The following is a 27,957-nucleotide window of genomic DNA, read 5'->3' as shown; positions in this document are numbered from 1 at the left end:
TGGAAGCAAAGAGCAGCCATATATCTAGTGTGCGGCTCTGCAGGTGGAGGTAGGTGCAGGGTATTATATGTCTAGTGTGCGGCTCTGCAGGTGGAGGTAGGTGCAGGGTATTATATATCTAGTGTGCGGCTCTGCAGGTGGAGGTAGGTGCAGGGTATTATATATCTAGTGTGCGGCTCTGCAGGTGGAGGTAGGTGCAGGGTATTATATATCTAGTGTGCGGCTCTGCAGGTGGAGGTAGGTGCAGGGTATTATATATCTAGTGTGCGGCTCTGCAGGTGGAGGTAGGTGCAGGGTATTATATATCTAGTGTGCGGCTCTGCGGGTGGAGGTAGGTGCAGGGTATTATATATCTAGTGTGCGGCTCTGCAGGTGGAGGTAGGTGCAGGGTATTATATATCTAGTGTGCGGCTCTGCAGGTGGAGGTAGGTGCAGGGTATTATATATCTAGTGTGCGGCTCTGCAGGTGGAGGTAGGTGCAGGGTATTATATATCTAGTGTGCGGCTCTGCAGGTGGAGGTAGGTGCAGGGTATTATATATCTAGTGTGCGGCTCTGCAGGTGGAGGTAGGTGCAGGGTATTATATATCTAGTGTGCGGCTCTGCAGGTGGAGGTAGGTGCAGGGTATTATATATCTAGTGTGCGGCTCTGCAGGAGGAGGTAGGTGCAGGGTATTATATATCTAGTGTGCGGCTCTGCAGGTGGAGGTAGGTGCGGGGTATTATATATCTAGTGTGCGGCTCTGCAGGTGGAGGTAGGTGCAGGGTATTATATATCTAGTGTGCGGCTCTGCAGGAGGAGGTAGGTGCAGGGTATTATATATCTAGTGTGCGGCTCTGCAGGTGGAGGTAGGTGCGGGGTATTATATATCTAGTGTGCGGCTCTGCAGGTGGAGGTAGGTGCAGGGTATTATATATCTAGTGTGCGGCTCTGCAGGTGGAGGTAGGTGCAGGGTATTATATATCTAGTGTGCGGCTCTGCAGGTGGAGGTAGGTGCAGGGTATTATATATCTAGTGTGCGGCTCTGCAGGTGGAGGTAGGTGCAGGGTATTATATATCTAGTGTGCGGCTCTGCAGGTGGAGGTAGGTGCAGGGTATTATATATCTAGTGTGCGGCTCTGCAGGAGGAGGTAGGTGCAGGTTATTATATATCTAGTGTGCGGCTCTGCAGGTGGAGGTAGGTGCAGGGTATTATATATCTAGTGTGCGGCTCTGCAGGTGGAGGTAGGTGCAGGGTATTATATATCTAGTGTGCGGCTCTGCAGGAGGAGGTAGGTGCAGGGTATTATATATCTAGTGTGCGGCTCTGCAGGTGGAGGTAGGTGCAGGGTATTATATATCTAGTGTGCGGCTCTGCAGGTGGAGGTAGGTGCAGGGTATTATATATCTAGTGTGCGGCTCTGCAGGTGGAGGTAGGTGCAGGGTATTATATATCTAGTGTGCGGCTCTGCAGGTGGAGGTAGGTGCAGGGTATTATATATCTAGTGTGCGGCTCTGCAGGTGGAGGTAGGTGCAGGGTATTATATATCTAGTGTGCGGCTCTGCAGGTGGAGGTAGGTGCAGGGTATTATATATCTAGTGTGCGGCTCTGCAGGTGGAGGTAGGTGCAGGGTATTATATATCTAGTGTGCGGCTCTGCAGGTGGAGGTAGGTGCAGGGTATTATATATCTAGTGTGCGGCTCTGCAGGAGGAGGTAGGTGCAGGTTATTATATATCTAGTGTGCGGCTCTGCAGGTGGAGGTAGGTGCAGGGTATTATATATCTAGTGTGCGGCTCTGCAGGTGGAGGTAGGTGCAGGGTATTATATATCTAGTGTGCGGCTCTGCAGGAGGAGGTAGGTGCAGGGTATTATATATCTAGTGTGCGGCTCTGCAGGTGGAGGTAGGTGCAGGGTATTATATATCTAGTGTGCGGCTCTGCAGGTGGAGGTAGGTGCAGGGTATTATATATCTAGTGTGCGGCTCTGCAGGTGGAGGTAGGTGCAGGGTATTATATATCTAGTGTGCGGCTCTGCAGGTGGAGGTAGGTGCAGGGTATTATATATCTAGTGTGCGGCTCTGCAGGTGGAGGTAGGTGCAGGGTATTATATATCTAGTGTGCGGCTCTGCAGGTGGAGGTAGGTGCAGGGTATTATATATCTAGTGTGCGGCTCTGCAGGTGGAGGTAGGTGCAGGGTATTATATATCTAGTGTGCGGCTCTGCAGGTGGAGGTAGGTGCAGGGTATTATATATCTAGTGTGCGGCTCTGCAGGTGGAGGTAGGTGCAGGGTATTATATATCTAGTGTGCGGCTCTGCAGGTGGAGGTAGGTGCAGGGTATTATATATCTAGTGTGCGGCTCTGCAGGTGGAGGTAGGTGCAGGGTATTATATATCTAGTGTGCGGCTCTGCAGGTGGAGGTAGGTGCAGGGTATTATATATCTAGTGTGCGGCTCTGCAGGTGGAGGTAGGTGCAGGGTATTATATATCTAGTGTGCGGCTCTGCAGGTGGAGGTAGGTGCAGGGTATTATATATCTAGTGTGCGGCTCTGCAGGAGGAGGTAGGTGCAGGGTATTATATATCTAGTGTGCGGCTCTGCAGGTGGAGGTAGGTGCAGGGTATTATATATCTAGTGTGCGGCTCTGCAGGAGGAGGTAGGTGCAGGGTATTATATATCTAGTGTGCGGCTCTGCAGGTGGAGGTAGGTGCAGGGTATTATATATCTAGTGTGCGGCTCTGCAGGTGGAGGTAGGTGCAGGGTATTATATATCTAGTGTGCGGCTCTGCAGGTGGAGGTAGGTGCAGGGTATTATATATCTAGTGTGCGGCTCTGCAGGAGGAGGTAGGTGCGGGGTATTATATATCTAGTGTGCGGCTCTGCAGGTGGAGGTAGGTGCGGGGTATTATATATCTAGTGTGCGGCTCTGCAGGTGGAGGTAGGTGCAGGGTATTATATATCTAGTGTGCGGCTCTGCAGGTGGAGGTAGGTGCAGGGTATTATATATCTAGTGTGCGGCTCTGCAGGTGGAGGTAGGTGCAGGGTATTATATATCTAGTGTGCGGCTCTGCAGGTGGAGGTAGGTGCAGGGTATTATATATCTAGTGTGCGGCTCTGCAGGTGGAGGTAGGTGCAGGGTATTATATATCTAGTGTGCGGCTCTGCAGGTGGAGGTGTGTGGAGATTCCCCATTACTGGGGCAGGCGGCATTAACCCCTTCAGCTCTGAGACTTTCTTGGAGTTTTTCTCTCGCTGATTTCTATGAATCGTGAGGTTTTTGTTCCTTTTCCTCTGATAGATACAAATGCCCCAACTATGAGAGGCCGGAAGTGAGGAAACCCGTCTGCCCTCAGTCCTCGGCCCCTTTCTGCCCTCGGTCCTCGGCCCCTTTCTCCCCTCGGTCCTCGGCCCCTTTCTCCCCTCGGTCCTCGGCCCCTTTGTCCCCTCAGTCCTCGGCCCCTTTCTCCCCTCGGTCCTCGGCCCCTTTCTCCCCTCGGTCCTCGGCCCCTTTCTGCCCTCGGTCCTCGGCCCCTTTCTGCCCTCGGTCCTCGGCCCCTTTCTCCCCTCGGTCCTCGGCCCCTTTCTCCCCTCGGTCCTAGGCCCCTTTCTGCCCTCGGTCCTCGGCCCCTTTCTTCCCTCGGTCCCTTTCTCCCCTCGGTCCTCGGCCCCTTTCTCCCCTCGGTCCTCGGCCCCTTTCTCCCCTCGGTCCTCGGCCCCTTTCTCCCCTCGGTCCTCGGCCCCTTTCTCCCCTCGGTCCTCGGCCCCTTTGTCCCCTCGGTCCTCGGCCCCTTTCTGCTCTCGGTCCTCGGTCCCTTTCTGCTCTCGGTCCTCGGTCCCTTTCTGCTCTCGGTCCTCGGTCCCTTTCTGCTCTCGGTCCTCGGTCCCTTTCTGCTCTCGGTCCTCGGTCCCTTTCTGCTCTCGGTCCTCGGCCCCTTTCTGCCCTCGGTCCTCGGCCCCTTTCTGCCCTCGGTCCTCGGCCACTTTCTGCCCTCGGTCCTCGGCCCCTTTCTATCCTCACACAGTATAATGTTCCCCCAGAATTATCTCATTATATGTTTCCCCTTATTATCTCCAGTAATTGTATTATTACAGCGGATTCTTTATGATGTTACATTGTCATCTTCTCCCCATTCAGGTCCCTACAATATCGGATCCTCTCAGTGGAGATCCTCTATAGAAGAGAATTCTCCTGATTTCCCCGTGAAGGATGGATATGGACAGGGACAAGATAGCAGAGAGGATATTACACCTCACCCTAGAGATCCTCTTCCGGCTTACTGGAGAGGTGAGAGATTCTGATGACGTCACATTACATCATTCTTATCTATGGGAATAACAGATGGACAGAACTGGAGAGGTGAGGACTCTGGAAATGTCTGGAGTGAGATTTATTACTGTGTCTCTCCATAACCAGGATTACACAGTAGTGAAGAAGACCTCTAGTGAGCGCTGTCAGGCCCCTGTGTCTGAGGGATGGGGAAGACCCCTGAGCCCAATCACGGGGCCTCCACCTCACCCCCCGATACATGAGGACATCAATGACCAGAAGATCCTAGAACTCACCTACAAGATGATTGAGCTGCTGACTGGAGAGGTGACACTGCTGGGAATGCTGGGACATTATACAGTAACGCTATGAAGGGATCGGGGGGTGACGGTATCATTGCATGTGTCAGGTTCCTATAAGGTGTCAGGACGTCACCGTCTATTTCTCCATGGAGGAGTGGGAGTATTTAGAAGGACACAAAAATCTGTACAAGGACGTCATGATGGAGGTTCCCCAGCCCCTCACATCACCAGGTAATAGGACTAAATACACACGGCCTATAATAATCTGTATGTAAGGAATGAATTCAGCCCCTGTATGTGTCTCCTCCAGTTCTATCCAGTAAGAGGACAACACCAGAGAGATGTCCCCGTCTTCTTCTCCCACAGGACTGTAAACAAGAAGATCCCGATGTTCCTCAGGATCATCAGGTAGATGGAGAGAAGGTGCCATGAAATCTCCCTATGATGTGTAAACGGCTGTAAAGGTCTTGTGCTCAGTCTTGTTTTATCCTGCAGTATTATATGTTTTATACTTGTGTAATGAGAGCAGTCGAGATGGCAGGATTAGAGCTGATCATAGATGGGATTTCTCCATCTGTCTGTGACTTTTACAATATTTGTTTCAGGGTGAAGATCTGCCCCATATTAATACTACAGAGACATATGTGAGGGGTGATGAGCGGAGTAAAGAGGAGATTCCTACAGATAACTGCCCAGGTGAGTAGTGACCATGGCCAGCTTTAGGCATGTGCGACTTTTGCGGTCGCACAGGGCGCTGACAGCCATGCTTCAGGGGGGCACAGCAGAGAGGTAAGAAGTCGGAAATGTCCTGGCTCCTCCGGTCCCAGCACTGCGTTTTTACTGTAACCGCCGCCAGTTACTTACTTAGCCGGTTAATCACTTAGCTTTATGTAGCCCCTGGCCAGCCGGACCCACCATCTTCACCGAGCCCCAGTCACAGCTGCAGTAGAGGGACCCAGCGGTAACACTTCAGCAACAACTGCAGTCTGCACATGTCTAAGGTGGGTGCGAAGTCCTTCTAGGGCATTGCATGCAAATTAGCCATGTGGTGGGGGAGGCACTGTGAATGGAGCAGAGCAGGGAGGCGGCGCGTCATCCCGCAGCCCAATGTGATGAGGTCATCACTCTACACCTCATCACAGTGCTGCGGGCAACGCGGAGCTGGCGAGCGCGCGGCATCCGGCAGGGAGAGGTAGGTGCTCTATGAGCTGAAGATTGCCGGGCGGGGGTGATGTGGGACCCTTCTGACTCCAGCCGCGGGGGGCGGGGGGGTGCTGACTACAGCCGCGGGTGGTGGGGAACCCGCTGACTCCAGTCACAGGGAGCCGCTCACTCCAACTGCGGGGCTCGGGGGGCCACTGACTCCAGACGCGGGGGGGTGCTGACTCCAGCCGCGGTGGGTGAGGGGGGCAGCTGACTCCAGCCGCGGGGGGTGGGGAACCCGCTGACTCCAGTCACAGGGAGCCGCTGACTCCAACTGCGGGGCTCGGGGGGCCACTGACTCCAGCCGCGGTGGGTGAGGGGGGCAGCTGACTCCAGCCGCGGGGGGTGGGGGTGCGGAGTCCAGCAGCGGGTGGTGGAGGGGGCACAGTCGCGGGTGGTGGGGGGGCCGCTGACTCCAGCCCCGGGTCGTGGGGGCGCCCGCTGACTGCAGCCCCTGCCTTGCTTTAGCTGGATCTGTGGAGGGCACACATCCAGCTGAAATACATCGCTGCTTAGAGAGGACGCTGCAGGACGTGGGATGGGGACATATATACCTGGAAGAGGACATTTATGCTAGGAAGGTAACAATAAATCAGGATGGGGACATGCATACCAGGAAGGGCCCAGGATGCAGACATACAGTTAGGTCCAGAAATATTTGGACAGTGACACAATTTTCGCGAGTTGGGCTCTGCATGCCACCACATTGGATTTGAAATGAAACCTCTACAACAGAATTCAAGTGCAGATTGTAACGTTTAATTTGAAGGTTTGAACAAAAATATCTGATAGAAATTGTAGGAATTGTACACATTTCTTTACAAACACTCCACATTTTAGGAGGTCAAAAGTAATTGGACAAATAAACCAAACCCAAACAAAATTATTTTTATTTTCAATATTTTGTTGCGAATCCTTTGGAGGCAATCACTGCCTTAAGTCTGGAACCCATGGACATCACCAAACGCTGGGTTTCCTCCTTCTTAATGCTTTGCCAGGCCTTTACAGCCGCAGCCTTCAGGTCTTGCTTGTTTGTGGGTCTTTCCGTCTTAAGTCTGGATTTGAGCAAGTGAAATGCATGCTCAATTGGGTTAAGATCTGGTGATTGACTTGGCCATTGCAGAATGTTCCACTTTTTTGCACTCATGAACTCCTGGGTAGCTTTGGCTGTATGCTTGGGGTCATTGTCCATCTGTACTATGAAGCGCCGTCCGATCAACTTTGCGGCATTTGGCTGAATCTGGGCTGAAAGTATATCCCGGTACACTTCAGAATTCATCCGGCTACTCTTGTCTGCTGTTATGTCATCAATAAACACAAGTGACCCAGTGCCATTGAAAGCCATGCATGCCCATGCCATCACGTTGCCTCCACCATGTTTTACAGAGGATGTGGTGTGCCTTGGATCATGTGCCGTTCCCTTTCTTCTCCAAACTTTTTTCTTCCCATCATTCTGGTACAGGTTGATCTTTGTCTCATCTGTCCATAGAATACTTTTCCAGAACTGAGCTGGCTTCAAGAGGTGTTTTTCAGCAAATTTAACTCTGGCTTGTCTATTTTTGGAATTGATGAATGGTTTGCATCTAGATGTGAACCCTTTGTATTTACTTTCATGGAGTCTTCTCTTTACTGTTGACTTAGAGACAGATACACCTACTTCACTGAGAGTGTTCTGGACTTCAGTTGATGTTGTGAACGGGTTCTTCTTCACCAAAGAAAGTATGCGGCGATCATCCACCACTGTTGTCATCCGTGGACGCCCAGGCCTTTTTGAGTTCCCAAGCTCACCAGTCAATTCCTTTTTTCTCAGAATGTACCCGACTGTTGATTTTGCTACTCCAAGCATGTCTGCTATCTCTGTGATGGATTTTTTAATTTTTTTCAGCCTCAGGATGTTCTCTTCACCTCAATTGAGAGTTCCTTAGACCGCATGTTGTCTGGTCACAGCAACAGCTTCCAAATGCAAAACCACACACCTGTAATCAACCCCAGACCTTTTAACTACTTCATTGATTACAGGTTAACGAGGGAGACGCCTTCAGAGTTAATTGCAGCCCTTAGAGTCCCTTGTCCAATTACTTTTGGTCCCTCGAAAAAGAGGAGGCTATGCATTACAGAGCTATGATTCCTAAACCCTTTCTCCGATTTGGATGTGAAAACTCTCATATTGCAGCTGGGAGTGTGCACTTTCAGCCCATATTATATATATAATTGTATTTCTGAACATGTTTTTGTAAACAGCTAAAATAACAAAACTTGTGTCACTGTCCAAATATTTCTGGACCTAACTGTATATACCAGGATTTGGACATATATACCAGGAGGATATTATACAGAGAGGCAATGTGTGTGGGGGGATAGTATACAGAGGGGTAGTGTGTGTGGGGTGATATACAGAGGAGCAGTGTGTGTGTGAGAGGATATATATAAAGAGGGGCAGCTTGTGTCGGGGATAGTGTACAAAGGGGCAGCGTACATGAGGGATATTACACAGAGGGTCATTGTGTGTATATTGTACAGAGTTGCAGTGTGTGGGTGATATATAGAGGGGCAGTGTGTGTGTGGAGCATTCTACACAGAGGAGCAGTGTGTGGGATATTATACAAATGGGCAGTGTGTCTTGGTATTTACAGAGGAACAGTGTACGTGTGGGGACATTATACAGAGGAGCAGTGTGTGGAGGGGTATATATTAAGGAGCAGTGTTTGTGGGGAGATATTATACAGAGGAGCAGTATGTGGGAGGATATTATACAGAGGAGCAGTGTGTGGGAGGATATTATACAAAGGAGCAGTGGGTGTGGGAGGATATTATACAGAGGAGCAGTGTGTGGAGGGGGATATATTGAGGAGCAGTGTTTTGTGGGGAGATATACAGAGGAGCAGTGTGTGGGAGGATATTATACAGAAGAGCAGTATGTGGGAGGATATTACACAGAGGAGCAGTGGGTGTGGGGGGATATTATACAGAGAAGCAGTGTGCGTGTGAATATTATACACAGGGGCATTGTGTGGGTATATTCTACTGAGGGGCAGTGTTTGTGGGGGATATTATACATGGGGCAATGTGTGTGGGAGAAATATTATACAGAGGAGCAGTGTGTGTGTTTGTGTGTGTGTGTGTGTGTGTGTGTGTGTGTGTGTGTGTGTGGGATATACAGAGGAGCAGTGTGTGGGAGGATATTATACAGAAGAGCAGTATGTGGGAGGATATTACACAGAGGAGCAGTGGGTGTGGGAGGATATTATACAGAGAAACAGTGTGTGTGGGGAATACTAAACAGAGGAGCAGTGTGTGGGGGATATTATACAGAGGAGCAGTGTGTATGTGGGGGTATTATACAAAAGACCAGTGTGTGGGGGGTATTATACAGAGGGGCATTATGTGTGGGGGATATTATACAGAGAAGCAGTGTGTGGGGGGATATTATACTGAGGAGCAGTGTGTAGGGGGATAATATACTGAGGAGCAGTGTGTGTGTGGGGGATAGTGTACTGAGGTGCAGTGTGTGTGGTGGGGATATTATACAGAGGAGCAGTGTGTGGGGATATTACACTGAGAAGCAGTGTGTTTGGGGGGATATTATACAGAGAAGCAGTGTGCGTGTGAATATTATACACAGGGGCATTGTGTGGGTATATTCTACTGAGGGGCAGTGTTTGTGGGGGATATTATACATGGGGCAATGTGTGTGGGAGAAATATTATACAGAGGAGCAGTGTGTGTGTTTGTGTGTGTGTGTGTGTGGGATATACAGAGGGGCAGTGTGTGGGGATATTATACACAGGGATATCTTGTGGGGGTACACTGAGGGGCAGTGTGTGGGGGAATATTATAAATAGGGGCAGTGTGGGAGAGAGATTATGGAAAGGGGCAGTGTAGAGAGTATATTATGGAGAGGGGAGGTGTAGAGGGTGTATTAATTTTCTAAGGGAAATGCTTTATTTTCTGGAACAACTTCAAAGTGCTAACACTTTTGGCCATAACTGTGTGTGTGTTTTGCACAGGGCGCCATTCAGGCTAAGGCCGGCACTGGTAGTGACCACTAAATGAAGAGAAATCACAGATTCTTCTCCGTCACCGGCTGTGGCTGCTTTATCAGGGTTGTAGTCCGGCCATATCAAATGGTCATTATTCTGCTGCTAGACCCCCACATGCTCCTCCACCCAAAACTGTCCCCATTATTTTTGGCATTGGACGCCCTTCTGTTGGAGTGAGATCTGTATCAGCCAGAACTTACAGGTAGGATCCATCCTATCCACTGAAATTAGAAGACCTTGACCCTTAGCTGCCCAGATCTCTAATCTGGAAAGCCAAATGACAGCGTACGTAGAATGTGCAGACAACTTAAAAAATCATGGGAAGAAAAATCCGTGGTTCGGCTCGAGTTCGGTTCGCCGAACGGAGGTCTCGTTCGAGTTTGGTTTGGCGAACCGGTTCGGCGAACCACTCGAACCGCATAGGAAACAATGTGAGGCAATCACAAACACATAAAAACACCTAGAAAACACCCTCAAAGGTGTCCAAAAGGTGACAAACAACTCACAACACAAACACATGGGAAAGTGACGAGAACAAATTCTCATGCGAAAACAAAACAGCGTTACGAGGAAAAAGAGGAGGAGACACAGATATATGCAAGGGAACATCGATGCCATTACTGTGCAACTTGAGCCTTGCTCATTTTAGGCTTCCAATCTGGATAAATTGCCTGAGCTCGCCACGTACGCCTTGGGGATCTTGTCGTGTACTGCAGTCAGCGTTCTCTCGGAACCTGTCTTCAGTGCTGCTGGGGGTCTGCTAATAGATAAGCACATGCGTCTGTCCACTGACAATGTGGACATGGCTCTCAGAGGACTTTTCTTCCCCTGGGTCATCCAGAGGAGGCGAAAGGCAGGCGTATTTTCTTCAGCGCTCTATTGGGAGACCCAGACGATTGGGGTATAGCTACTGCCCTCCGGAGGCCACACAAAGCACTACACTAAAAAGTGCAAGGCCCCTCCCCTTCTGGCTATACCCCCCCGTGGTATCACGGGTTCTCCAGTTTTCAAGCTTTGTGCGAAGGAGGTCAGACATCCACGCATGGCTCCACAGATTTTAGTCAGCAGTAGCTGCTGACTATTTCGGATGGAAGAAAAGAGGGCCCATATAGGGCCCCCAGCATGCTCCCTTCTCACCCGTGGATGGTGTTGTAAGGTTGAGGTACCTATTGCTGGTACAGGGGCTGGAGCCCCACATGCTGTTTTCCTTCCACATCCCCTTGTAGGGCTCTGTGGAAGTGGGATCCTGCCGGCCTCTAAGCTCTGACGCCGGGCTCCATCCACAGACCCATAGCACCTGATGGATACGGAGCAGGAGTACAATCAGGGACAAGGCCCTGCATCATACAGGTACTCTGTGTCCCCGGCAGGCACAGACACACTCCGGGCTGGCTGGGTGTTGTAGTGCGCCGGGGACCGTAACGATTGAGTTGGTGTTCCTGCAGTTTACTGGGGGACTTTTGTGTTGTGGGAACGCAGCGCCGACCCCCACTGGACCGGCGGCGCTGCTGTGACTTGTAGTGCGCCGGGGACACGCCGACCGCGCTTTTACGGCGGCGGCGTTTATAAATCCAGTCCCCGGCTTTTGCGGCCTAGCTCCGCTTCGTTCCCGCCCCCACCCTGTCAATCAGGGTAGGGGAGAGACGCTGTTTCGCAGCAGCGACGAGGGCTGGAGCCTGATTTACATGCTCCAGCCCTCTCACTAGGCACAGAGGGAAGCAGGCTTCCCGCTCTTAGCCAGGAACGCCCAGGGCCCGCCCCCCCTCCTCTCCCAGGACGCCGGCAGCCATTACATGCAGTCTGGCTAGAGGAAGGACGCAAGGCTCTGGGAGACCTGGACTAGGGGGCTTTTGGCGACCACACACCCGCTCTTAAGCGGGCGGTAAGCGGCATTTCAGCTGGCCCCTCTAGTGCCTCAGTGTGTATTGGTGTACTGTGTCACCAGATATATATATTTATTTATTTCTTGCACTGTGAGGTCGCTTCCTGGCTGGATACCCCAGATCGCTCTGAGGAGGCAGCAACATGTCATCCACAAAACGCAAGGCTGCCAAGGCTAGGGCTGTGTACACTGCGTGTGCTGCATGTGGGGCTGCTCTACCAGCAGGTTCCAAAGACCCCCATTGTGTGCAATGCTCAGATCCGGTGCTGCTTCGCCAGCCGGAGTCCGGAGGGGTAGTGACCCAGGCTGAGACGCTTGTAAGTCCTGCCCCGGTGTCAGGGACAGACTTTGCAGTTTTTGCTGATGGAATGTCTGTGACTATGGCAAAAATCCTTGAAACTTTGCAATCCATGACTGGGGCTCAGTCTATGGACACGGCGAGGTCTCTGTCCTCTAATCCCCCTCAGTTGGAATTAATCCAGACTGCAAGGGGGTCCCCGGCTTCCCAGGCTGAGTATTATGACTCAGATGATAGCCCCAGCCACCCTAAGCGAGCTCGCTGGGAAAGACCCTCAACGTCATCACACTGCTCAGGGTCTCAGCGCAATCAGTCGCCCTGTGATGCGTCTGAAGAGAGTGATCAGGAGTCTTATCCTGGAACCCCTCTCAATCTGGATACCCCGGATGGGGACGCCATGGTAAACGAGCTTATCTCAGCCATCAATAGACTGTTGGATATTTCTCCCCCAGCTCCTTCTGCAGAGGAGGCAGCTGCAGAGCAGGAGAAGTTTCGTTTCCTCTATCCCAAGCGTAAATTGAGTGCTTTCTTGGATCACTCTGACTTCAGAGAGTCAATCCAGAAACACGATGCTCATCCAGAAAGGCGTTTCTCTAAACGTTCTAAGGATACACGTTTTCCTTTCCCCCCTGATGTGGTCAAGCGCTGGACCCAGTGTCCAAAAGTAGACCCCCCGATTTCCAAACTTGCAGCTAGATCCATAGTTGCAGTGGAGGATGGCGCTTCACTTAAGGATGCCAATGACAGACAGATGGACCTTTGGTTAAAATCTGTCTATGAAGCTATCGGCGCGTCGTTTGCTCCAGCATTCGCAGCCGTATGGGCACTCCAAGCTATTTCAGCTGGTTTTGCAAAAGTGGATGCTATCATACATCCAGCGGTGCCGCAAGTGGCGTCCCTTACCTCGCAGATGTCTGCGTTTGCGTCTTACGCTATCAATGCGGTCCTAGAATCTACCAGCCGCACCTCAATGGCGTCCGCCAATTCGGTAGTTTTGCGCAGAGCCTTGTGGTTAAAGGACTGGAAAGCAGATGCTGGTTCCAAAAAATGTTTAACCAGCTTGCCCTTATCTAGAGATAGACTGTTTGGCGAGCCATTGGCTGACATCATTAAACAGTCCAAGGGTAAAGACTCTTCCTTACCCCAGCCCAGATCAAGCAAACCTCAGCAGAAAAAATGGCAGCAGAGGTTTCAGTCCTTTCGAGGTTCGGGCAAGACACAATTCTCTTCGTCCAAAGGGACTCAGAGGACGCAAAGAGTCTCAGATTCCTGGCGGGCTCACGCACGACCCAAGAAAGCAAATGGAGGAACCGCTTCCAAAGCGGCTACCTCATGACTTCCAGCCCCCCCCCTCCGCATCTCCGGTCGGGGGCAGGCTCTCCCGCTTTTCCGACATTTGGATGTCACAGGTCAAAGACCGGTGGGTGACAAACATTTTGTCTCGCGGGTACAGAATCGAGTTCAGTTCTCGTCCTCCAGCTCGGTTCTTCAGAACCTCTCCACATCCAGACCGAGCAGATGCCCTGCTGCAGGCGGTGGACTCCCTAAGAGCGGAAGGAGTAGTGGTCCCTGTACCGCCTCAGGAACAAGGGCGAGGGTTTTACTCCAATCTCTTTGTGGTTCCAAAAAAGGACGGCTCGTTCCGTCCTGTTCTGGATCTAAAGCTGCTCAACAAACATGTGCACGCCAGACGGTTCCGGATGGAAACCCTCCGCTCTGTCGTTGCCTCAATGTCTCAAGGAGACTTCCTTGCCTCAATAGACATCAAAGATGCTTATCTCCACGTGCCAATTGCTACAGAACATCAACGTTTTCTACGTTTTGTGATAGGAAACGACCATCTTCAGTTTGTAGCTCTGCCATTCGGTCTGGCGACAGCCCCCCGGGTCTTCACCAAGGTCATGGCGGCGGTGGTAGCAGTCTTGCACTCTCAGGGACACTCGGTGATCCCTTACCTAGACGATCTACTTGTCAAGGCACCCTCTCAAGAGGCATGCCAACTCAGTCTACATGCTACGCTGGAGACTCTACAGACGTTCGGATGGATCATCAACTTTCCAAAGTCGAATCTGTCACCGTCACAGTCGCTAACGTATCTTGGCATGGAGTTTCATACTCGAGCAGCGAGAGTGAAGCTTCCGCTGAACAAGCAGCGGTCCCTACAGACAGGGGTGCAATCCCTCCTTCAAGGCCAGTCGCACCCCTTACGGCGCCTCATGCACTTCCTCGGGAAGATGGTGGCAGCCATGGAAGCAGTTCCCTTTGCGCAGTTTCATCTGCGCCCACTTCAATGGGACATTCTCCGCCAATGGGACGGGAAGTCAACGTCCCTGGACAGGAAAGTCTCTCTTTCCCAGACGGCCAAGGACTCTCTACAATGGTGGCTCCTTCCCACCTCATTGTCTCAGGGAAGATCCTTCCTGCCCCCATCCTGGGCAGTGGTCACGACAGATGCGAGTCTGTCAGGGTGGGGAGCAGTGTTTCTCCACCACAGGGCCCAGGGGACGTGGACTCCGCAGGAGTCCACCCTTCAGATCAATGTTCTGGAAATCAGGGCAGTGTATCTTGCCCTACTGGCCTTCCAACAGTGGCTGGAAGGAAAGCAGATCCGAATCCAGTCGGACAACTCCACAGCGGTGGCATACATCAACCACCAAGGAGGGACGCGCAGTCGGCAAGCATTCCAAGAAGTCCGGCGCATTCTAATGTGGGTGGAGGACACAGCATCCACCATATCCGCGGTTCACATCCCAGGCGTAGAAAATTGGGAAGCAGACTTCCTCAGTCGCCAGGGCATGGACGCAGGGGAGTGGTCCCTTCACCCGGAAGTGTTTCAGGAAATCTGTCGCCGATGGGGAGTGCCGGACGTCGACCTAATGGCGTCCCGGCACAACAACAAGGTCCCGGCATTCATGGCGAGGTCGCGCGATCAAAGAGCTCTGGCGGCAGACGCCTTAGTTCAAGATTGGTCGCAGTTCCGGCTCCCATACGTCTTCCCACCTCTGGCACTCCTGCCCAGAGTGTTACGCAAGATCAGATCCGATTGCAGCCGCGTCATACTCGTCGCCCCAGACTGGCCGAGGAGATCGTGGTATCCGGATCTGTGGCATCTCACGGTCGGTCGACCGTGGTCACTGCCAGACCGACCAGACTTACTGTCCCAAGGGCCGTTTTTCCATCAGAATTCTGCGGCCCTGAACCTGACTGTGTGGCCATTGAGTCCTGGATCCTAGCGTCTGCAGGATTATCCCAAGGAGTTGTAGCCACAATGAGACAGGCTAGAAAGTCGACTTCTGCTAAGATCTACCACAGAACGTGGAAGATTTTCTTATCCTGGTGTTCCGCTCAGGGAGTGTCTCCCTGGCCATTTGCATTGCCCACTTTTCTTTCTTTCCTGCAATCGGGGTTAGAAAAGGGCTTGTCGCTCAGCTCCCTTAAAGGGCAAGTATCGGCACTATCCGTGTTTTTTCAGAAGCGTCTAGCACGTCTTCCTAAGGTGCGCACGTTCCTGCAGGGGGTCTGTCATATTGTGCCCCCGTACAAGCGGCCGTTAGATCCATGGGATCTGAACAGGGTACTAGTTGCTCTCCAGAAGCCGCCTTTCGAGCCTCTGAAGGAAGTTTCCTTTTCTCGCCTGTCACAGAAAGTGGCGTTTCTTGTTGCGATCACATCGCTTCGGCGAGTGTCGGAGCTGGCAGCTCTGTCATCCAAGGCTCCCTTCCTGGTGTTCCACCAGGACAAGGTAGTGCTGCGCCCCATTCCGGAGTTTCTCCCTAAGGTCGTCTCCTCGTTTCATCTTAATCAGGATATATCCTTGCCTTCCTTTTGTCCTCATCCGGTTCACCGGTATGAAAAGGACTTACGTTTGCTGGATCTGGTGAGAGCACTCAGAATCTACATTTCCCGCACGGCGCCCATGCGCCGTTCCGATGCACTTTTTGTCCTTGTCGCTGGTCCGCGCAAGGGGTTGCAGGCTTCTAAAGCCACCCTGGCTCGATGGATCAAAGAACCAATTCTAGAGGCCTACCGTTCTGCGGGGCTTCCGGTTCCTTCAGGGCTAAAAGCCCACTCAACCAGAGCCGTGGGTGCGTCCTGGGCATTACGACACCAGGCTTCGGCTCAACAGGTGTGCCAGGCAGCTACCTGGTCGAGTCTGCACACTTTCACCAAACATTATCAGGTGCATACCTATGCTTCGGCGGATGCCAGCTTAGGTAGAAGAGTCCTGCAGGCGGCAGTGACATCCCCGTAGGGGAGGGCTGTTTTGCAGCTCTAACATGAGGTATCTCTTTACCCACCCAGGGACAGCTTTTGGACGTCCCAATCGTCTGGGTCTCCCAATAGAGCGCTGAAGAAGAAGGGAATTTTGTTACTTACCGTAAATTCCTTTTCTTCTAGCTCTTATTGGGAGACCCAGCACCCGCCCTGTTGTCCTTCGGGATTTTATTGTTGTTTGCGGGTACACATGTTGTTCATGTTGAACGGTTTTTCAGTTCTCCGACGTTATTCGGAGTTAATTTGTTTAAACCAGTTATTGGCTTCCTCCTTCTTGCTTTGGCACTAAAACTGGAGAACCCGTGATACCACGGGGGGGTATAGCCAGAAGGGGAGGGGCCTTGCACTTTTTAGTGTAGTGCTTTGTGTGGCCTCCGGAGGGCAGTAGCTATACCCCAATCGTCTGGGTCTCCCAATAAGAGCTAGAAGAAAAGGAATTTACGGTAAGTAACAAAATTCCCTTCTTTGAGAGTGCTTCATGCAAACCATCTTTTTCATTTTGAAATGGGGGATCAACTGATGCCAGTCAAGTGGGGTCTGTGTGGCCCAATTAGTGGAAACGAGGGAGACTGTGGTTGGAGTCCCTTCGCTGTGTTTCTCAAAGAACCAAGATGAACAAGTCATGGCTCTTAGAGGACTTTTCTTCCCCTGGGTCATCCAAGGGAGGCGAAAGGCAGGCGTATTTTTGAGAGATCTTCATGCAAAGCATCTTTTTCATTTTGAAAAGGGGGGTCAACTGATGACAGTCAAGTGGGTTGTGTGTAGCCCAATTAGTGGAAACGAGGGAGACTGTGGTTGGAGTCCCCTCGCTGTTTTTTACATGATTTTCGAAGTGCATGACATGCCTAAGAGGTTTAGTTTCAGCATCTCAAACTTGTTGGCTACAGAAAGGCTGCCTTTACACCCTTTTGTCACCGAGGATTTTCGAGACATTATGCCCATTGCAGTGCCCCAAGAGCCGATGGCCAATTGCCACTCCTTCTCCAAGAAAGGGGTGCCCGCGCTAAAACAGCAGGTCGCACACAACATCACCACTTTCTTGAGAAACTCTGTGTGTGTGTGACGGGGTGCATTTCATCTCAGATACTTGGAACAGTAAGCATGGACAGGGGCGTTACATGTCGCTGACTGTGCACTGGGTAACTATGGTGATAGATGGAGAAGTGTCTGCTGTACAAGTCTTTCCGTCCCCACGAGTTGTGTGTTTCAATCCTTCCTCTGTATGTACAAGTTCCTCCACTGCTTCTGCCTCATCAAACTCGTGCTGTTCCTGCACCTCAGCCCAAACCCTGTGTGGTCAGGCCACCCTTCCTTATAACTGCACCCAAGGAATCTTACACACCTCCTTACTATGCTGGCAGCAGAGGTAAAGGCCATCAGGCGGTCAAATGTTTACTTTGAAATGTAGGGGAAATGTGAGACACCGCTGAGGAGTTGTGGACGGTTAGCTCTGTAGAGTGAGACCAAGTTTCATCAATGGTTGTCTCCACTCAACCAGCAGCCAGGGAATGCCGGGTGCGACAATGATGCTAAACAGTCTGCGGCCCTTCTTCAGGGCAATGTGACACACGTGCCTTGTATGGCTCACGTGTTGAATCCGAATCTCCAGCAATTTTTAAAGCACTATCCCGGCCTACATGTCCTTCTGTCGAGGGCTCGGTGTAATGCCTGCCTGGATCGACACACTCAAACATGCTGTAAAGGATAGGCTAGAGGGAACCCACTCACCAAGCTGGACCCCCAGAACCCTGAAACCCTTTAACCCCTATACAGTGATTTTTGAATGACAGAGGGCCCAAGTTGATCAATACCTGTGGAAGGCTGCAGTTCCAGAGAATAGTAGTCATGCAGGGTCAAAACATTAATTGAGGAAGAGGAACAGAATGGGAGGGACAGGACTTAATCGGAAAACAAGCAGAGGTGAAATGCGAATCGGCCAACGAGGTACCTAAACAGCAAGCAGGAAAAGTAGTCATGTAACAAGCACACAAACTCATAAAACTAAACTGGGGGTAACAGTAACCAGAGGTTCATAGCTATGCAAAACGGGACTGCTGCGGAAACACCATCACATGTCTCAAAGCTGACAGGAAACTAGCCAGGTCTTTCACCGGGAAGGAACAACCACGGGAAGGGCAGTCTCCAGTCAAGGAAACCGCCTATGCCAAAACATGGTATCCATCCACAGACAGCTGTTTCGGGGTATTTGCCCCTCATCAGTGTGGAGTAGGAAACTGGCTAGTGGGAGCAATGCCTAGTAAAAGACTACATAAGCAAGGATGATTGACCTTAGGGAGATCAACATCCAGCACCACGGACACACCATCACGTGTTTCTCAAAGCAGTGATTCTAGAACAAGGCCCCCTGGGAAAACAGGACTGCTGCGGAAACACCATCACATTTCTCAACGCTGGCAGGAAACTAGCCAGGTCTTTCACCAGGAAGGGATAGCTATGTCTGGCAGTGGTCTTCAGACAGGAGGGGCCTAAAAAAAGGTGTTGTCTTCCCATTGGTTGTAGCTGAATGATGGTACTTCATCTGTGAGATACCCACCACCTGCATTCAGCCATTGGTTCTGCATATGTCAAGGTAACGCAGCCCAGTGGGTGAGCATAACCTGCATCCACCTGCGCCGCTGGCGTCGACTCCTCTTCCATCATTAGCACTATGCACGAAAGGAACACGTTGTCACCTTGCGACAGGAGTACAAATTGACGTAGCGGACTACGATGGTGACTTAACAGCCGTGTGCGGCAATGATGCAAACATGGCAGCGTGCCTTCATCAGGCCAATGTGACACACGTGACTTGTATGGCTCACGTGTTTAATCTGATTCTCCAGCAATTTTTAAAACAACATCCCGGCCTACATGGCCTTGTACAGCGGGCACGCTCGCTATGTGCTCACGTCCATCGTTCGCACCTAGTAGCTCAACAACTTTCATCTCTCCTGAAGTCTTAAGGTCTGGCGGTTAAACGTCTGAAATGCGATGTTCCGACACTCAGGAATTTGAATCTGCACATGTTGCAGCGTCTGTGGCAGCACCGCCGAGCCCTGCTGAAATACGTTATGACGTATACCCTGGGCTAACTTGATCCAGAGGTGGTGCAGATCATGCTGCTGGAGTGGTGTCAGATCAAGGACATATGCACCGTTCTACACAGTTTACAAATGTCGACGCAGATGTTTAACACTGGCGATGACATTCTCAGCATGACAATTTTGGTCATCTACATGATGGAGCACACTGTAAGCATTATTTGGAGTCAGGTGTTGGTCCAAGAGGAAGGGAGGAGATACTGGAGGAGTCATATGCGGAAGGGATAACAAGATCTACAAGATCCAGACGGTCAGCGGCACCTTGGCAGCAGTCATGGTACGGTGGGGGAGAGGGATTATCAAGTGCGCATAGTATCAGCAAAACAGTTGAGGAAGGTGCAGGAGCCCAGGAAGAAATGGAGGACGAACTGGCGATGGGCATGGAAGACTCAGCAGATTAGTGAGAGCTTGCTCACATTTCGGTTGTGGGGAGAGGGCAGAGGAAGGAGGCACGATTCTCACCTCTCCGCCACCAACACACCAAGGACTTGGTCCTCCTGGATGCTCAAGACACATGAGCGCCTTCTTGCTGCACTACCTACAACATGACCCTCGGATTGTACGAATTCCAAGTCATGCTGACTACTGGGTTGCCACACTGTTAGATCCCCGGTACAACACAAAATTTTGCGAAATAACTCCTGCCATAGAAAGGGACGCACGTATGCAGGAGTATCAGCAGAAGATGTTTCGCAATCTTGCATCTGCTTTTCCACTAAACACCAGTGGTGCACAGAGGAAATGGTCTTACTTGTCCACATCTGAGGGATCGAGGGCTGGCTGCTGTGCTGAGACGGCGTTGAGTACGGGGTCTCTGCAGAGTTGCATTTTTGGTCATATACAAACAGTTGAAAAAGGACAGATGCTGGTGGAAAGGGGAACAGGTGTGTTGGAAAGGGTAAAAAAAGTTTGTGTCCGTGGGTTTGGTAGTTAAGCAACATTAACATTTGCTGAAGAAACAACATCTGGTATGGTGGGACTGGCAGATTTGGATAAGGTGGTATATACTATGTTACCGCTATATAAAAAATATTAAGAAGAAAAGAAAGAGAACGGTAGATATCCCAATTGCCATTCGGTGTCCACCGTGCTCACAGATGGAAAAGGAGAGGTTGGCAACTGGAAGGTTAGGTGAAGGATACAGAGCAGGTTGACTCTCAAACAAATAGTAGCCTGAACCGAGTTAGACGCCACTCGGATCTGGAGACTGGGAGCCCTGTTAGCGTGACAGGGTCCACACGACCACCCAGCCCCGGAACTCCCTGTTAACAACACAGGGGCCATTGGTTACGCTGTCCGCGTGCGTAGGGGACACACCTGTGGACAGCAGGTGCATCAGCAGCAGCAGGCCTGTTTATGCCACTGGGCTGCACTAGCAGGACTGGTAGGACAGGAGCTGTTCTTAAACGTTCTGCGTTACCAACTGTAGTGGCGGCCTGCATCGATGACCTATCCCTGCCTACCTCTGGCCTAAAGCCGCAATGGGTTCAACACATGGAGGTGTGCTCTTTCGGAGCATAATAGAAGACTGGGCACCTTCTTGTTGGCTCCAGCCCCTTTTATAACCTGGGTCCGCCCCAAACCAGGGTGGACCACAATGCACCTCCTGGAGACAAAAGCAGAGTGACACGTCCTGAGTGGCATAACTAGCGTCCTATTTTGAACCGCCACTTGAATGATGATCTCATGGCTGCCACAACCAAAACACCTCAACCGTCATCGTCTGACCAACAACAATGAGGTGACAAGTCATAGGGTCGGGCCTCTGCAAGCCTGTTGGGAGTGGCCTGGCTAAATTGTCATGACACCTGATGCCCTGTGGTTTATATGGGCCCTCCACATCAGGGGCAGGGTTAAAGAGTTCATTACCCGACCTAGCCTCTGATGCAGTAAGTGCCTGAGCATGCTCAGTAGCATGAAATACAGTTTCTGAAAAAAAGACTATCCGCTTCAGCATGCTGTCTAGGCACAACACAGGACTTAGACCCGGCACGGAGTGCAAGTACCTGTGCAAAGAGGCTTTTCTCAGTCAGTGTGAAGCCCCACAGGTGTTGTGTTAGTGCATTACCTTCAGGGACTCCACGTGGAGGAAGAGTCTGGTCACACTCTGGTTGCTTCTTTATATGTATTTTCGTGACGCCACTCTCGGTATTGCGGTCAGTGGGGACCGCCACTGCAGTGTAAGGGAACACCTGGGGATGATGTTGGGTTCAGTTAGTTTTAGTGGCCTCCCGACAGTGAGTCAAGCCCCAGGGCCCTGTGTAAGTGTGTTGAGCAGCAGGTCGCAGAATGACTCAGGCACAGTCCAAACGAGCATGTGCTGTAGCCCAAAATTAAGACTTTGCCTCAGGAATGACACAGTCAGGCAGAGCATATTCAGTTGGCGAAACACTGGAGTTAGGCTGCGGCTGGGGTAAATCGGCACATAGGAAGGAGCAACCGCGGAAACACTTCGTTCAATTGTGAGGGGAGTCATTTTTGAGTTTGGTGAGGAGTACCGTAACGCCAGTGAGCAGCATCCTGTGCCACAGACCAACATTCTTCCGGTGCTGTCTATACTGTTAACCATGATAGGAGCGTAAAGTCTGTATTTATGGCAACTGGACATCACAGTACCCAGGTACGGTAGGCTGTGCCGAGACAGTAATGCATGCACGCAACACTTTGTTTTATTATGAAAACACATATCTGTTCTGGGTAGGATGACTATATAGACAATCACACTTGCTGCCTCTACACTGTCAAATTGTCACGTACAGTTTAAATCATAGAGGGACAGCGACACATGTTTGCATTGACTGTTGCTTTTCAAGATTTACATGACTGTGTTGCAGAGCTGTGTGGTTTGCATTCACACTGTTATCATCTGCCTTATCTGTGAGACTTCAGCTAACAGGGGTATTCAGGGTGGGTGATGTGTTTTGTCTATGTTTAGGTAGATAACTGGGAAGCTCTTGTGATGCGCCACTAGTAAGTTGTCTTCACACACACACACACACACACACACACACACACACACACACACACACACCCTTACTGCTGCTACGCAGAGGGCTTAGCAAGCAGTAGGCAACTGAATAGATTGTTCTATTATTTCAATTTAATGCATGGTTCTTATTGTTTGTTTTGGGAAAGTGAAACAATCATTTATGAACCCAACTGCAAACAGTGCTTTTCATGTTGCGTGGTTTTGCTGCATACTGTGGATCCCACCAAATACAAGACTTAAAATGAAGCATAAGTCGCAAAGGGAATTTCACTGTGCTACAATGCGGCCTAGCAGGGCTGTGCAACCACTGCCTGCCCAATCACGTGCATCTGCGTGCTCTTCATCCTCTGTGACTGTGGGGACAGCAGTCACACATGCTTTTTCACACTGAACTTCCACCCCGTTACCCGTAAGCGGGAGTGTGATTGGCAGGTCGTCATTTGTTTTTTAACAAACAAGATGGTATTGTTGAGCTGTCAGACATCGAGAGAACCACCATTGGATGAAGGAAACGTATCCACGCCTGCACCTTCGTGAAAGATTGGCTGGACTACCTGCAGTTAATTATTGCGTTCCACAAATGGAAAGGAGTGTAGAATGCACATGTGTTGCACCTTGCTTGGCAGCAAAGGAACAATAACTTAGTATTCCAGACAATTTCCGGATGGCAGAAAAAGTGTCAGCTCTTTGGGCAAATTAAATAGCGTGGCAAAAGTGGGCAGGTGGGTACAGTGGCCGTGTTCTGTGTGTACCAGGACAGTAAAGGAAGCCTCACTTTCTATCCCTCCTAATGAGGAAATGCAGCAAGGAATTCCCTGAGTTTGCTATAAAAATAGCGTAGCTAAATGTGCATGAGAGTTGAATGCAGAGGTGCTAAAAATAGCTTGGCACCAGTGGGGCACAAATGGAGTAAAGCAGCCACTTTTTGGATGCCACTAACTGGCAGCACTCTTTTAAATTAAAATGGCTTTACAAAAATGTGCGGGAGGGTGTAATGCAGAGGTGCTAGAAATAGCTTGGCACCAGTGTGGCACAAATGGAGTAAAGCAGCCACTTTTTGGATGCCACTAGCTGGCAGCATTTTTTGCTATTATTATAGCTTATTAAAAACCGAGCAGGAGGGTGTAATGTAGAGGTGCTAGAAATTGCTTGGCACCAGTGTGGCACAAATGGAGTCCAACCGCCACTTTTAGGATGCCACTAAGTTTCCTCAGTGTTTGCTAGTATAATGGCTTAGTAACAATGAGCTTGAGTGTGCAAAGGGCAGGAGGGTACAGTGGCAGGGTTGTGGGTCAGTGTAGAGGAAAGGAAGCCTCACTTTCTATCCCTCCTAATGGGGAAATGCAGCGATGAACTCCCTGAGCTTAGCTACACAGACGCTGTTATCTGTAGCTGTTAAAATCTGTTTCCACGGACCTGACTGTCACCTATGGCTCTGAGCCTGCTGTAATTAGCCCTTACAAGGGCTAAAAGAAACTTCTATCCCTATTCTGTATAGCACTGTGTGTAGAGCGTACACAGCAGTATCGGAGACAGGCGCTGCGCCAGCGGTGACTGACACCCAGACGTAGAAGGCAGGTAATGGCGTCCAGACGGGCAAATACCCATTTTTATAATGCAGGGACATGTGACATGGACATCTTATCACACATGCCGTTGCTTCTCTGGCTAAAAGACCACTTAGCTGTGTGTGTGTCTGGGATTGGCTGACATGCTGGCCCGCCCCACTACACGCGCGCGCTTAGGGAAGGAAGACAAGGAAAAAAAAAAATTATCAGCATCTGTGATCTGAATGCGCAGTCCACGCACACTATACGCTGAAATTTCATAACAGTGTGAGTCACAGAGTGACTGACACTATTAGAGCGAAAAGCCAGCTAGTAATTAGCTTGGCTTTTTGCTGCTAGAACCGTTCTTGAACGTAACTAGAACTATCGAGCTTTTAGCAAAAATCTCGAGTTTTAGTTCGATCTAGAACAACCCCCAAAATCATTCGAACCACGAACTGGAGAACCACGAACCGCGCTCAACTCTAGTGATGATACTGGTGACGTCCTAGATTCTTAGTTTGGTGCCGTGTTCACCAGGTGAATAAAGATTGATTGCTCTCAGTGGGAGAAACAAAATAATAATCTTGTAGTTGATGAAGAGACCTCAGTAGTCTGGAAAGCTTGCTTTGTAACATCATTTATTTTATCTTTATTCGCCATTAATAAGTATCATAACTACAAGATTCTTATTGTTTCTCCACTGAGAGCAATGAATCCATCTTCCTAGAATCTCGGCATCTTATTGATGGATCTTCCTTCTCTCCCTTCTGATGAATGTGCTGATAGGGGCGTTTATATCCAAAGTTGGGCACAGGGTAACTGTAACATATGAGGGAGGTTAGGATTATCCCACAGTGGGTACATGGAGGCCGGGCAGCCCACCCACATGATACCCAAAATGTAACACCTTCATCCCCGGGCGATTTTTAGTTTTTCCCCCTTTTACTTCCAAGAAGCATAACTTTTTTTATTTTTCAGTCAACATAGACATATCAGGAATTAATTTTTTTGCGGGATGAGTTGTAGTTTTGAATTATACTATTCATTTTATCATATAATGTACTGAAAAATTAGAAAAAAAAATTCCAAGTGCAGTGAAATTGCAAAAAAGAAGTGCAATTTACACCATTGCTTTTTATTTACCATGTTCACTATAAGTTCACATGTTCAGCCTCTGATGGTGAGAATAGGCTTGTGCTGGGAGGTATCCACCAGATGCTATGCCAAAGAGTCTTTGTACTGTGATGGCAGGGGTTGGCGATTAGATACTGACAGTTATTGATTTGGTCGGGTGCAGCTGGGATGGCTGGTGTAAGCAGGTGCAGCTGTTATGACAGGCACAGCTGGTATAGATGGACGCAGCTTCTACAGTGGATATTAGGAAACAGACACGTGTTAACACACACAGGATAAGACTCAGCAAGCGGCACGGTAACTGGCAACTATCAACACGTCTCTAAGGATAGACCACATTGCCCAAGCACCTCCCATAGGAAGAGGATGCCTTAAATACCTATTGCCTCTCAGCCATAGGTTATGAGCAACTACAGGGTTAGGTGTTTAAGAATATGTGAGCATGAGCTAAGCACACTCCTAGGAGATCTGCCCCGGGAAAAGATGCAAGACAGTGCGGGGATGCCGGTAACAGCATTACAACCTATTTTATAAATTATATCTTTAAATTTGTATATGTTATTGAAAATAATTTTTGTTCTTGGCAGATGCCTGTACCAGGAAATTAGAGGCAGACGTGACATCTTCAATTGTTAAATCAGATGACCTTGATATCACACAAGAAATAACTGAAGTGAATGCCTCTATTTCAGATATACCATCATCCCTTCACAGCAAAGATTTATTATCTGATTTTATTAAACAAATCCTATCTTCTGATTCATCACAGACTATTAAGAAATATAAATGTTACAAAAGCAGCATTAAAAATCAAAGTGCTCTTACAGCAAAGAAGCCATTTTCAACTTCAGAATATCAAAAAATTAATAAAAAAAATCACACAGAGGAGAAAAGAATTTCTTCAGAATCTGTTGATTACCAGATAACTCACACAGGGGAAACGCCATTTTCATGTTTAGAATGTGGGAAATGTTTTGCACATAAATCACATCTTGTTATACATAAGAGAACTCACACAGGGGAGAAGCCATATTTATGTTCAGAATGTGGGAAATGTTTTGCACATAAATCAACTCTTGTTAGACATCAGAGAACTCACACAGGGGAGAAGCCTTTTTCATGTTCAGAATGTAGGAGAAGTTTTAGCCAAACATCAAGCCTTGCAAAACACCAAAGAATTCACACAGGGGAGAAGCCTTTTTCATGTTCAGAATGTGGGAAATGTTTGGCACTTCAATCAGGTCTTGTTAGACATCAGAGAACTCACACAGGGGAGAAGCCTTTTTCATGTTCAGAGTGTGGGACAAGTTTTAAGCAAACATCAAGTCTTGCAAAACACAAAAGAATTCACACAGGGGAGAAACCCTTGACATGGGTTGAATGAGGGAAATATTTTGCACACAAATGGATTATTTTTAAACATCACAAATCTTACAAGGGTAGATGCCATTATCATACCTAGAAGGTCAGAACTGTTTTACTTGAAAATTATAATTTGTTGACCTCTAAGAAAAATTCACATGGGCTACTTGAAGCCTTTTGAAGTAGAGGTAATTAAACATCTAATGCAATTTTTTACTTACCTACTATCTCCTCTCCTGGTATTGGTGGAGAAGGTGGGGTGAAGGGAATCTCTCTTTTGTTTTATTGGATATTTCTATTAGATCCTTAGAAACCCATATTCCTTATTTAAGCCTTGCTAATTGGGAAGAGAGCGGCATTTCTAAATTGGCGGCTATTTATAGAGAATCTCAGTTAACGTCCTTTTTGGAGATGGTTGAGAAAATTTGATCACATTGAAGCTGTCTTTAACAATACCTCCAAGTGAGACATCTCCTTAGTACAGGATCTGACATTGGGCACAATTCACCTTCTCTTGATCTACATAGACTTTTTCAAAAGGGTAATATAATATTAAAGGAATCTCAATTTTATATAGTTTTATAAGCTCCCCATTGGAAGATCTGAAGTTGTGAGATATGATAAAATGGAAGCAATAGCTATCCTTCACATTCTTCCCCCAACAATGGTGGGCGCCTCGGAATAGACTTATAGGACCTCAGCTTGTATAAATCACCTAGAACAAATTATATAAATTCATACAAGGTGGTATCTGTTTCTAGGGAAAATGGCTCACATGTTCCCTGATTATACCCATTTCTGTTGGAAAGGCTGTCTTCAGAAAGGCTCGCTGGGGCATGTATGGTGGTCCTGTCCTAAAGTTATGGTATTTTGGGAGCAGGTGTTTGATCTAATTTCATCTGTAACTGGTGTTCGTGTAATTATGGATGATCCACTGGCAATCCTGAATGTAGGACTTGATAACTTCCCCTAAAATGTGAAACCTGTTATTGCTGATGTACTTTCCTCGGCCAGACGATGTCAGGCTATAAAGTGGAAACTCCCTTCAGTTCCCTCGGTTGAGGAGCTTGTCAGGAAAATTAATCCTCATTTTCATTATGACTTTACACTTGACCATAATGTAGAGAGAAGAAAACGAATTCGGAAAAATTGGGGAATTTTCATTACATGCTATTTGTCCCACGGGATTTTGATGTATTTGTATTATTGACTCCTACCTATAGAATAGACCGAATTGGTGTATTCCCCTTCCCCCTTTCTTTTTTTTCATCTTTTTTTTTCTTTTCCTTTTTCCTTATTTTGCTTTGTGGTGGTTAATATTATCGTAGTGTTACTTCGATTGTTTTGTGAAAAATTGAAATAAAATATATATTGGAAAAAAAATTCACATGTAGAGAAAATATAAATTTGACAAATTGAACAAGAAAACACAAACGTGACAGTAAAAGTAAACGAACGGAAAGCACGTTAGAAGTTACATTAGAATTATACATGCAGTTACTAATAGACGTCTGTTTTCTAAAAATCAAATAAAGCAATATTCCATGTGCATCGAACATTTCACATTGTTATATTG

At 49.0% G+C, this 27,957-nt stretch overlaps 1 protein-coding gene across 1 annotated transcript; it reads left to right on the top strand.

Annotated features, from left to right (window-relative positions):
* LOC142310452 (oocyte zinc finger protein XlCOF7.1-like) lies at positions 1-27,834 on the top strand. Its single transcript, XM_075347977.1, has 7 exons — positions 1-49; positions 4,114-4,263; positions 4,393-4,572; positions 4,655-4,778; positions 4,858-4,955; positions 5,153-5,243; positions 25,607-27,834. Exons 2-7 carry the CDS (start codon positions 4,186-4,188, stop codon positions 26,401-26,403), a joined length of 1,368 nt encoding a protein of 455 aa, XP_075204092.1. The 5' UTR covers positions 1-49; positions 4,114-4,185; the 3' UTR covers positions 26,404-27,834.
* The last annotated feature ends 123 nt before the right edge of the window (positions 27,835-27,957 follow it).

Source organism: Anomaloglossus baeobatrachus, chromosome 5 (assembly GCF_048569485.1).
Source record: "Anomaloglossus baeobatrachus isolate aAnoBae1 chromosome 5, aAnoBae1.hap1, whole genome shotgun sequence".
Taxonomy (NCBI): domain Eukaryota; kingdom Metazoa; phylum Chordata; class Amphibia; order Anura; family Aromobatidae; genus Anomaloglossus; species Anomaloglossus baeobatrachus.
Note: the sequence above shows the minus strand (reverse complement) of the source record. Positions and strands in the feature narration are given on the sequence as shown.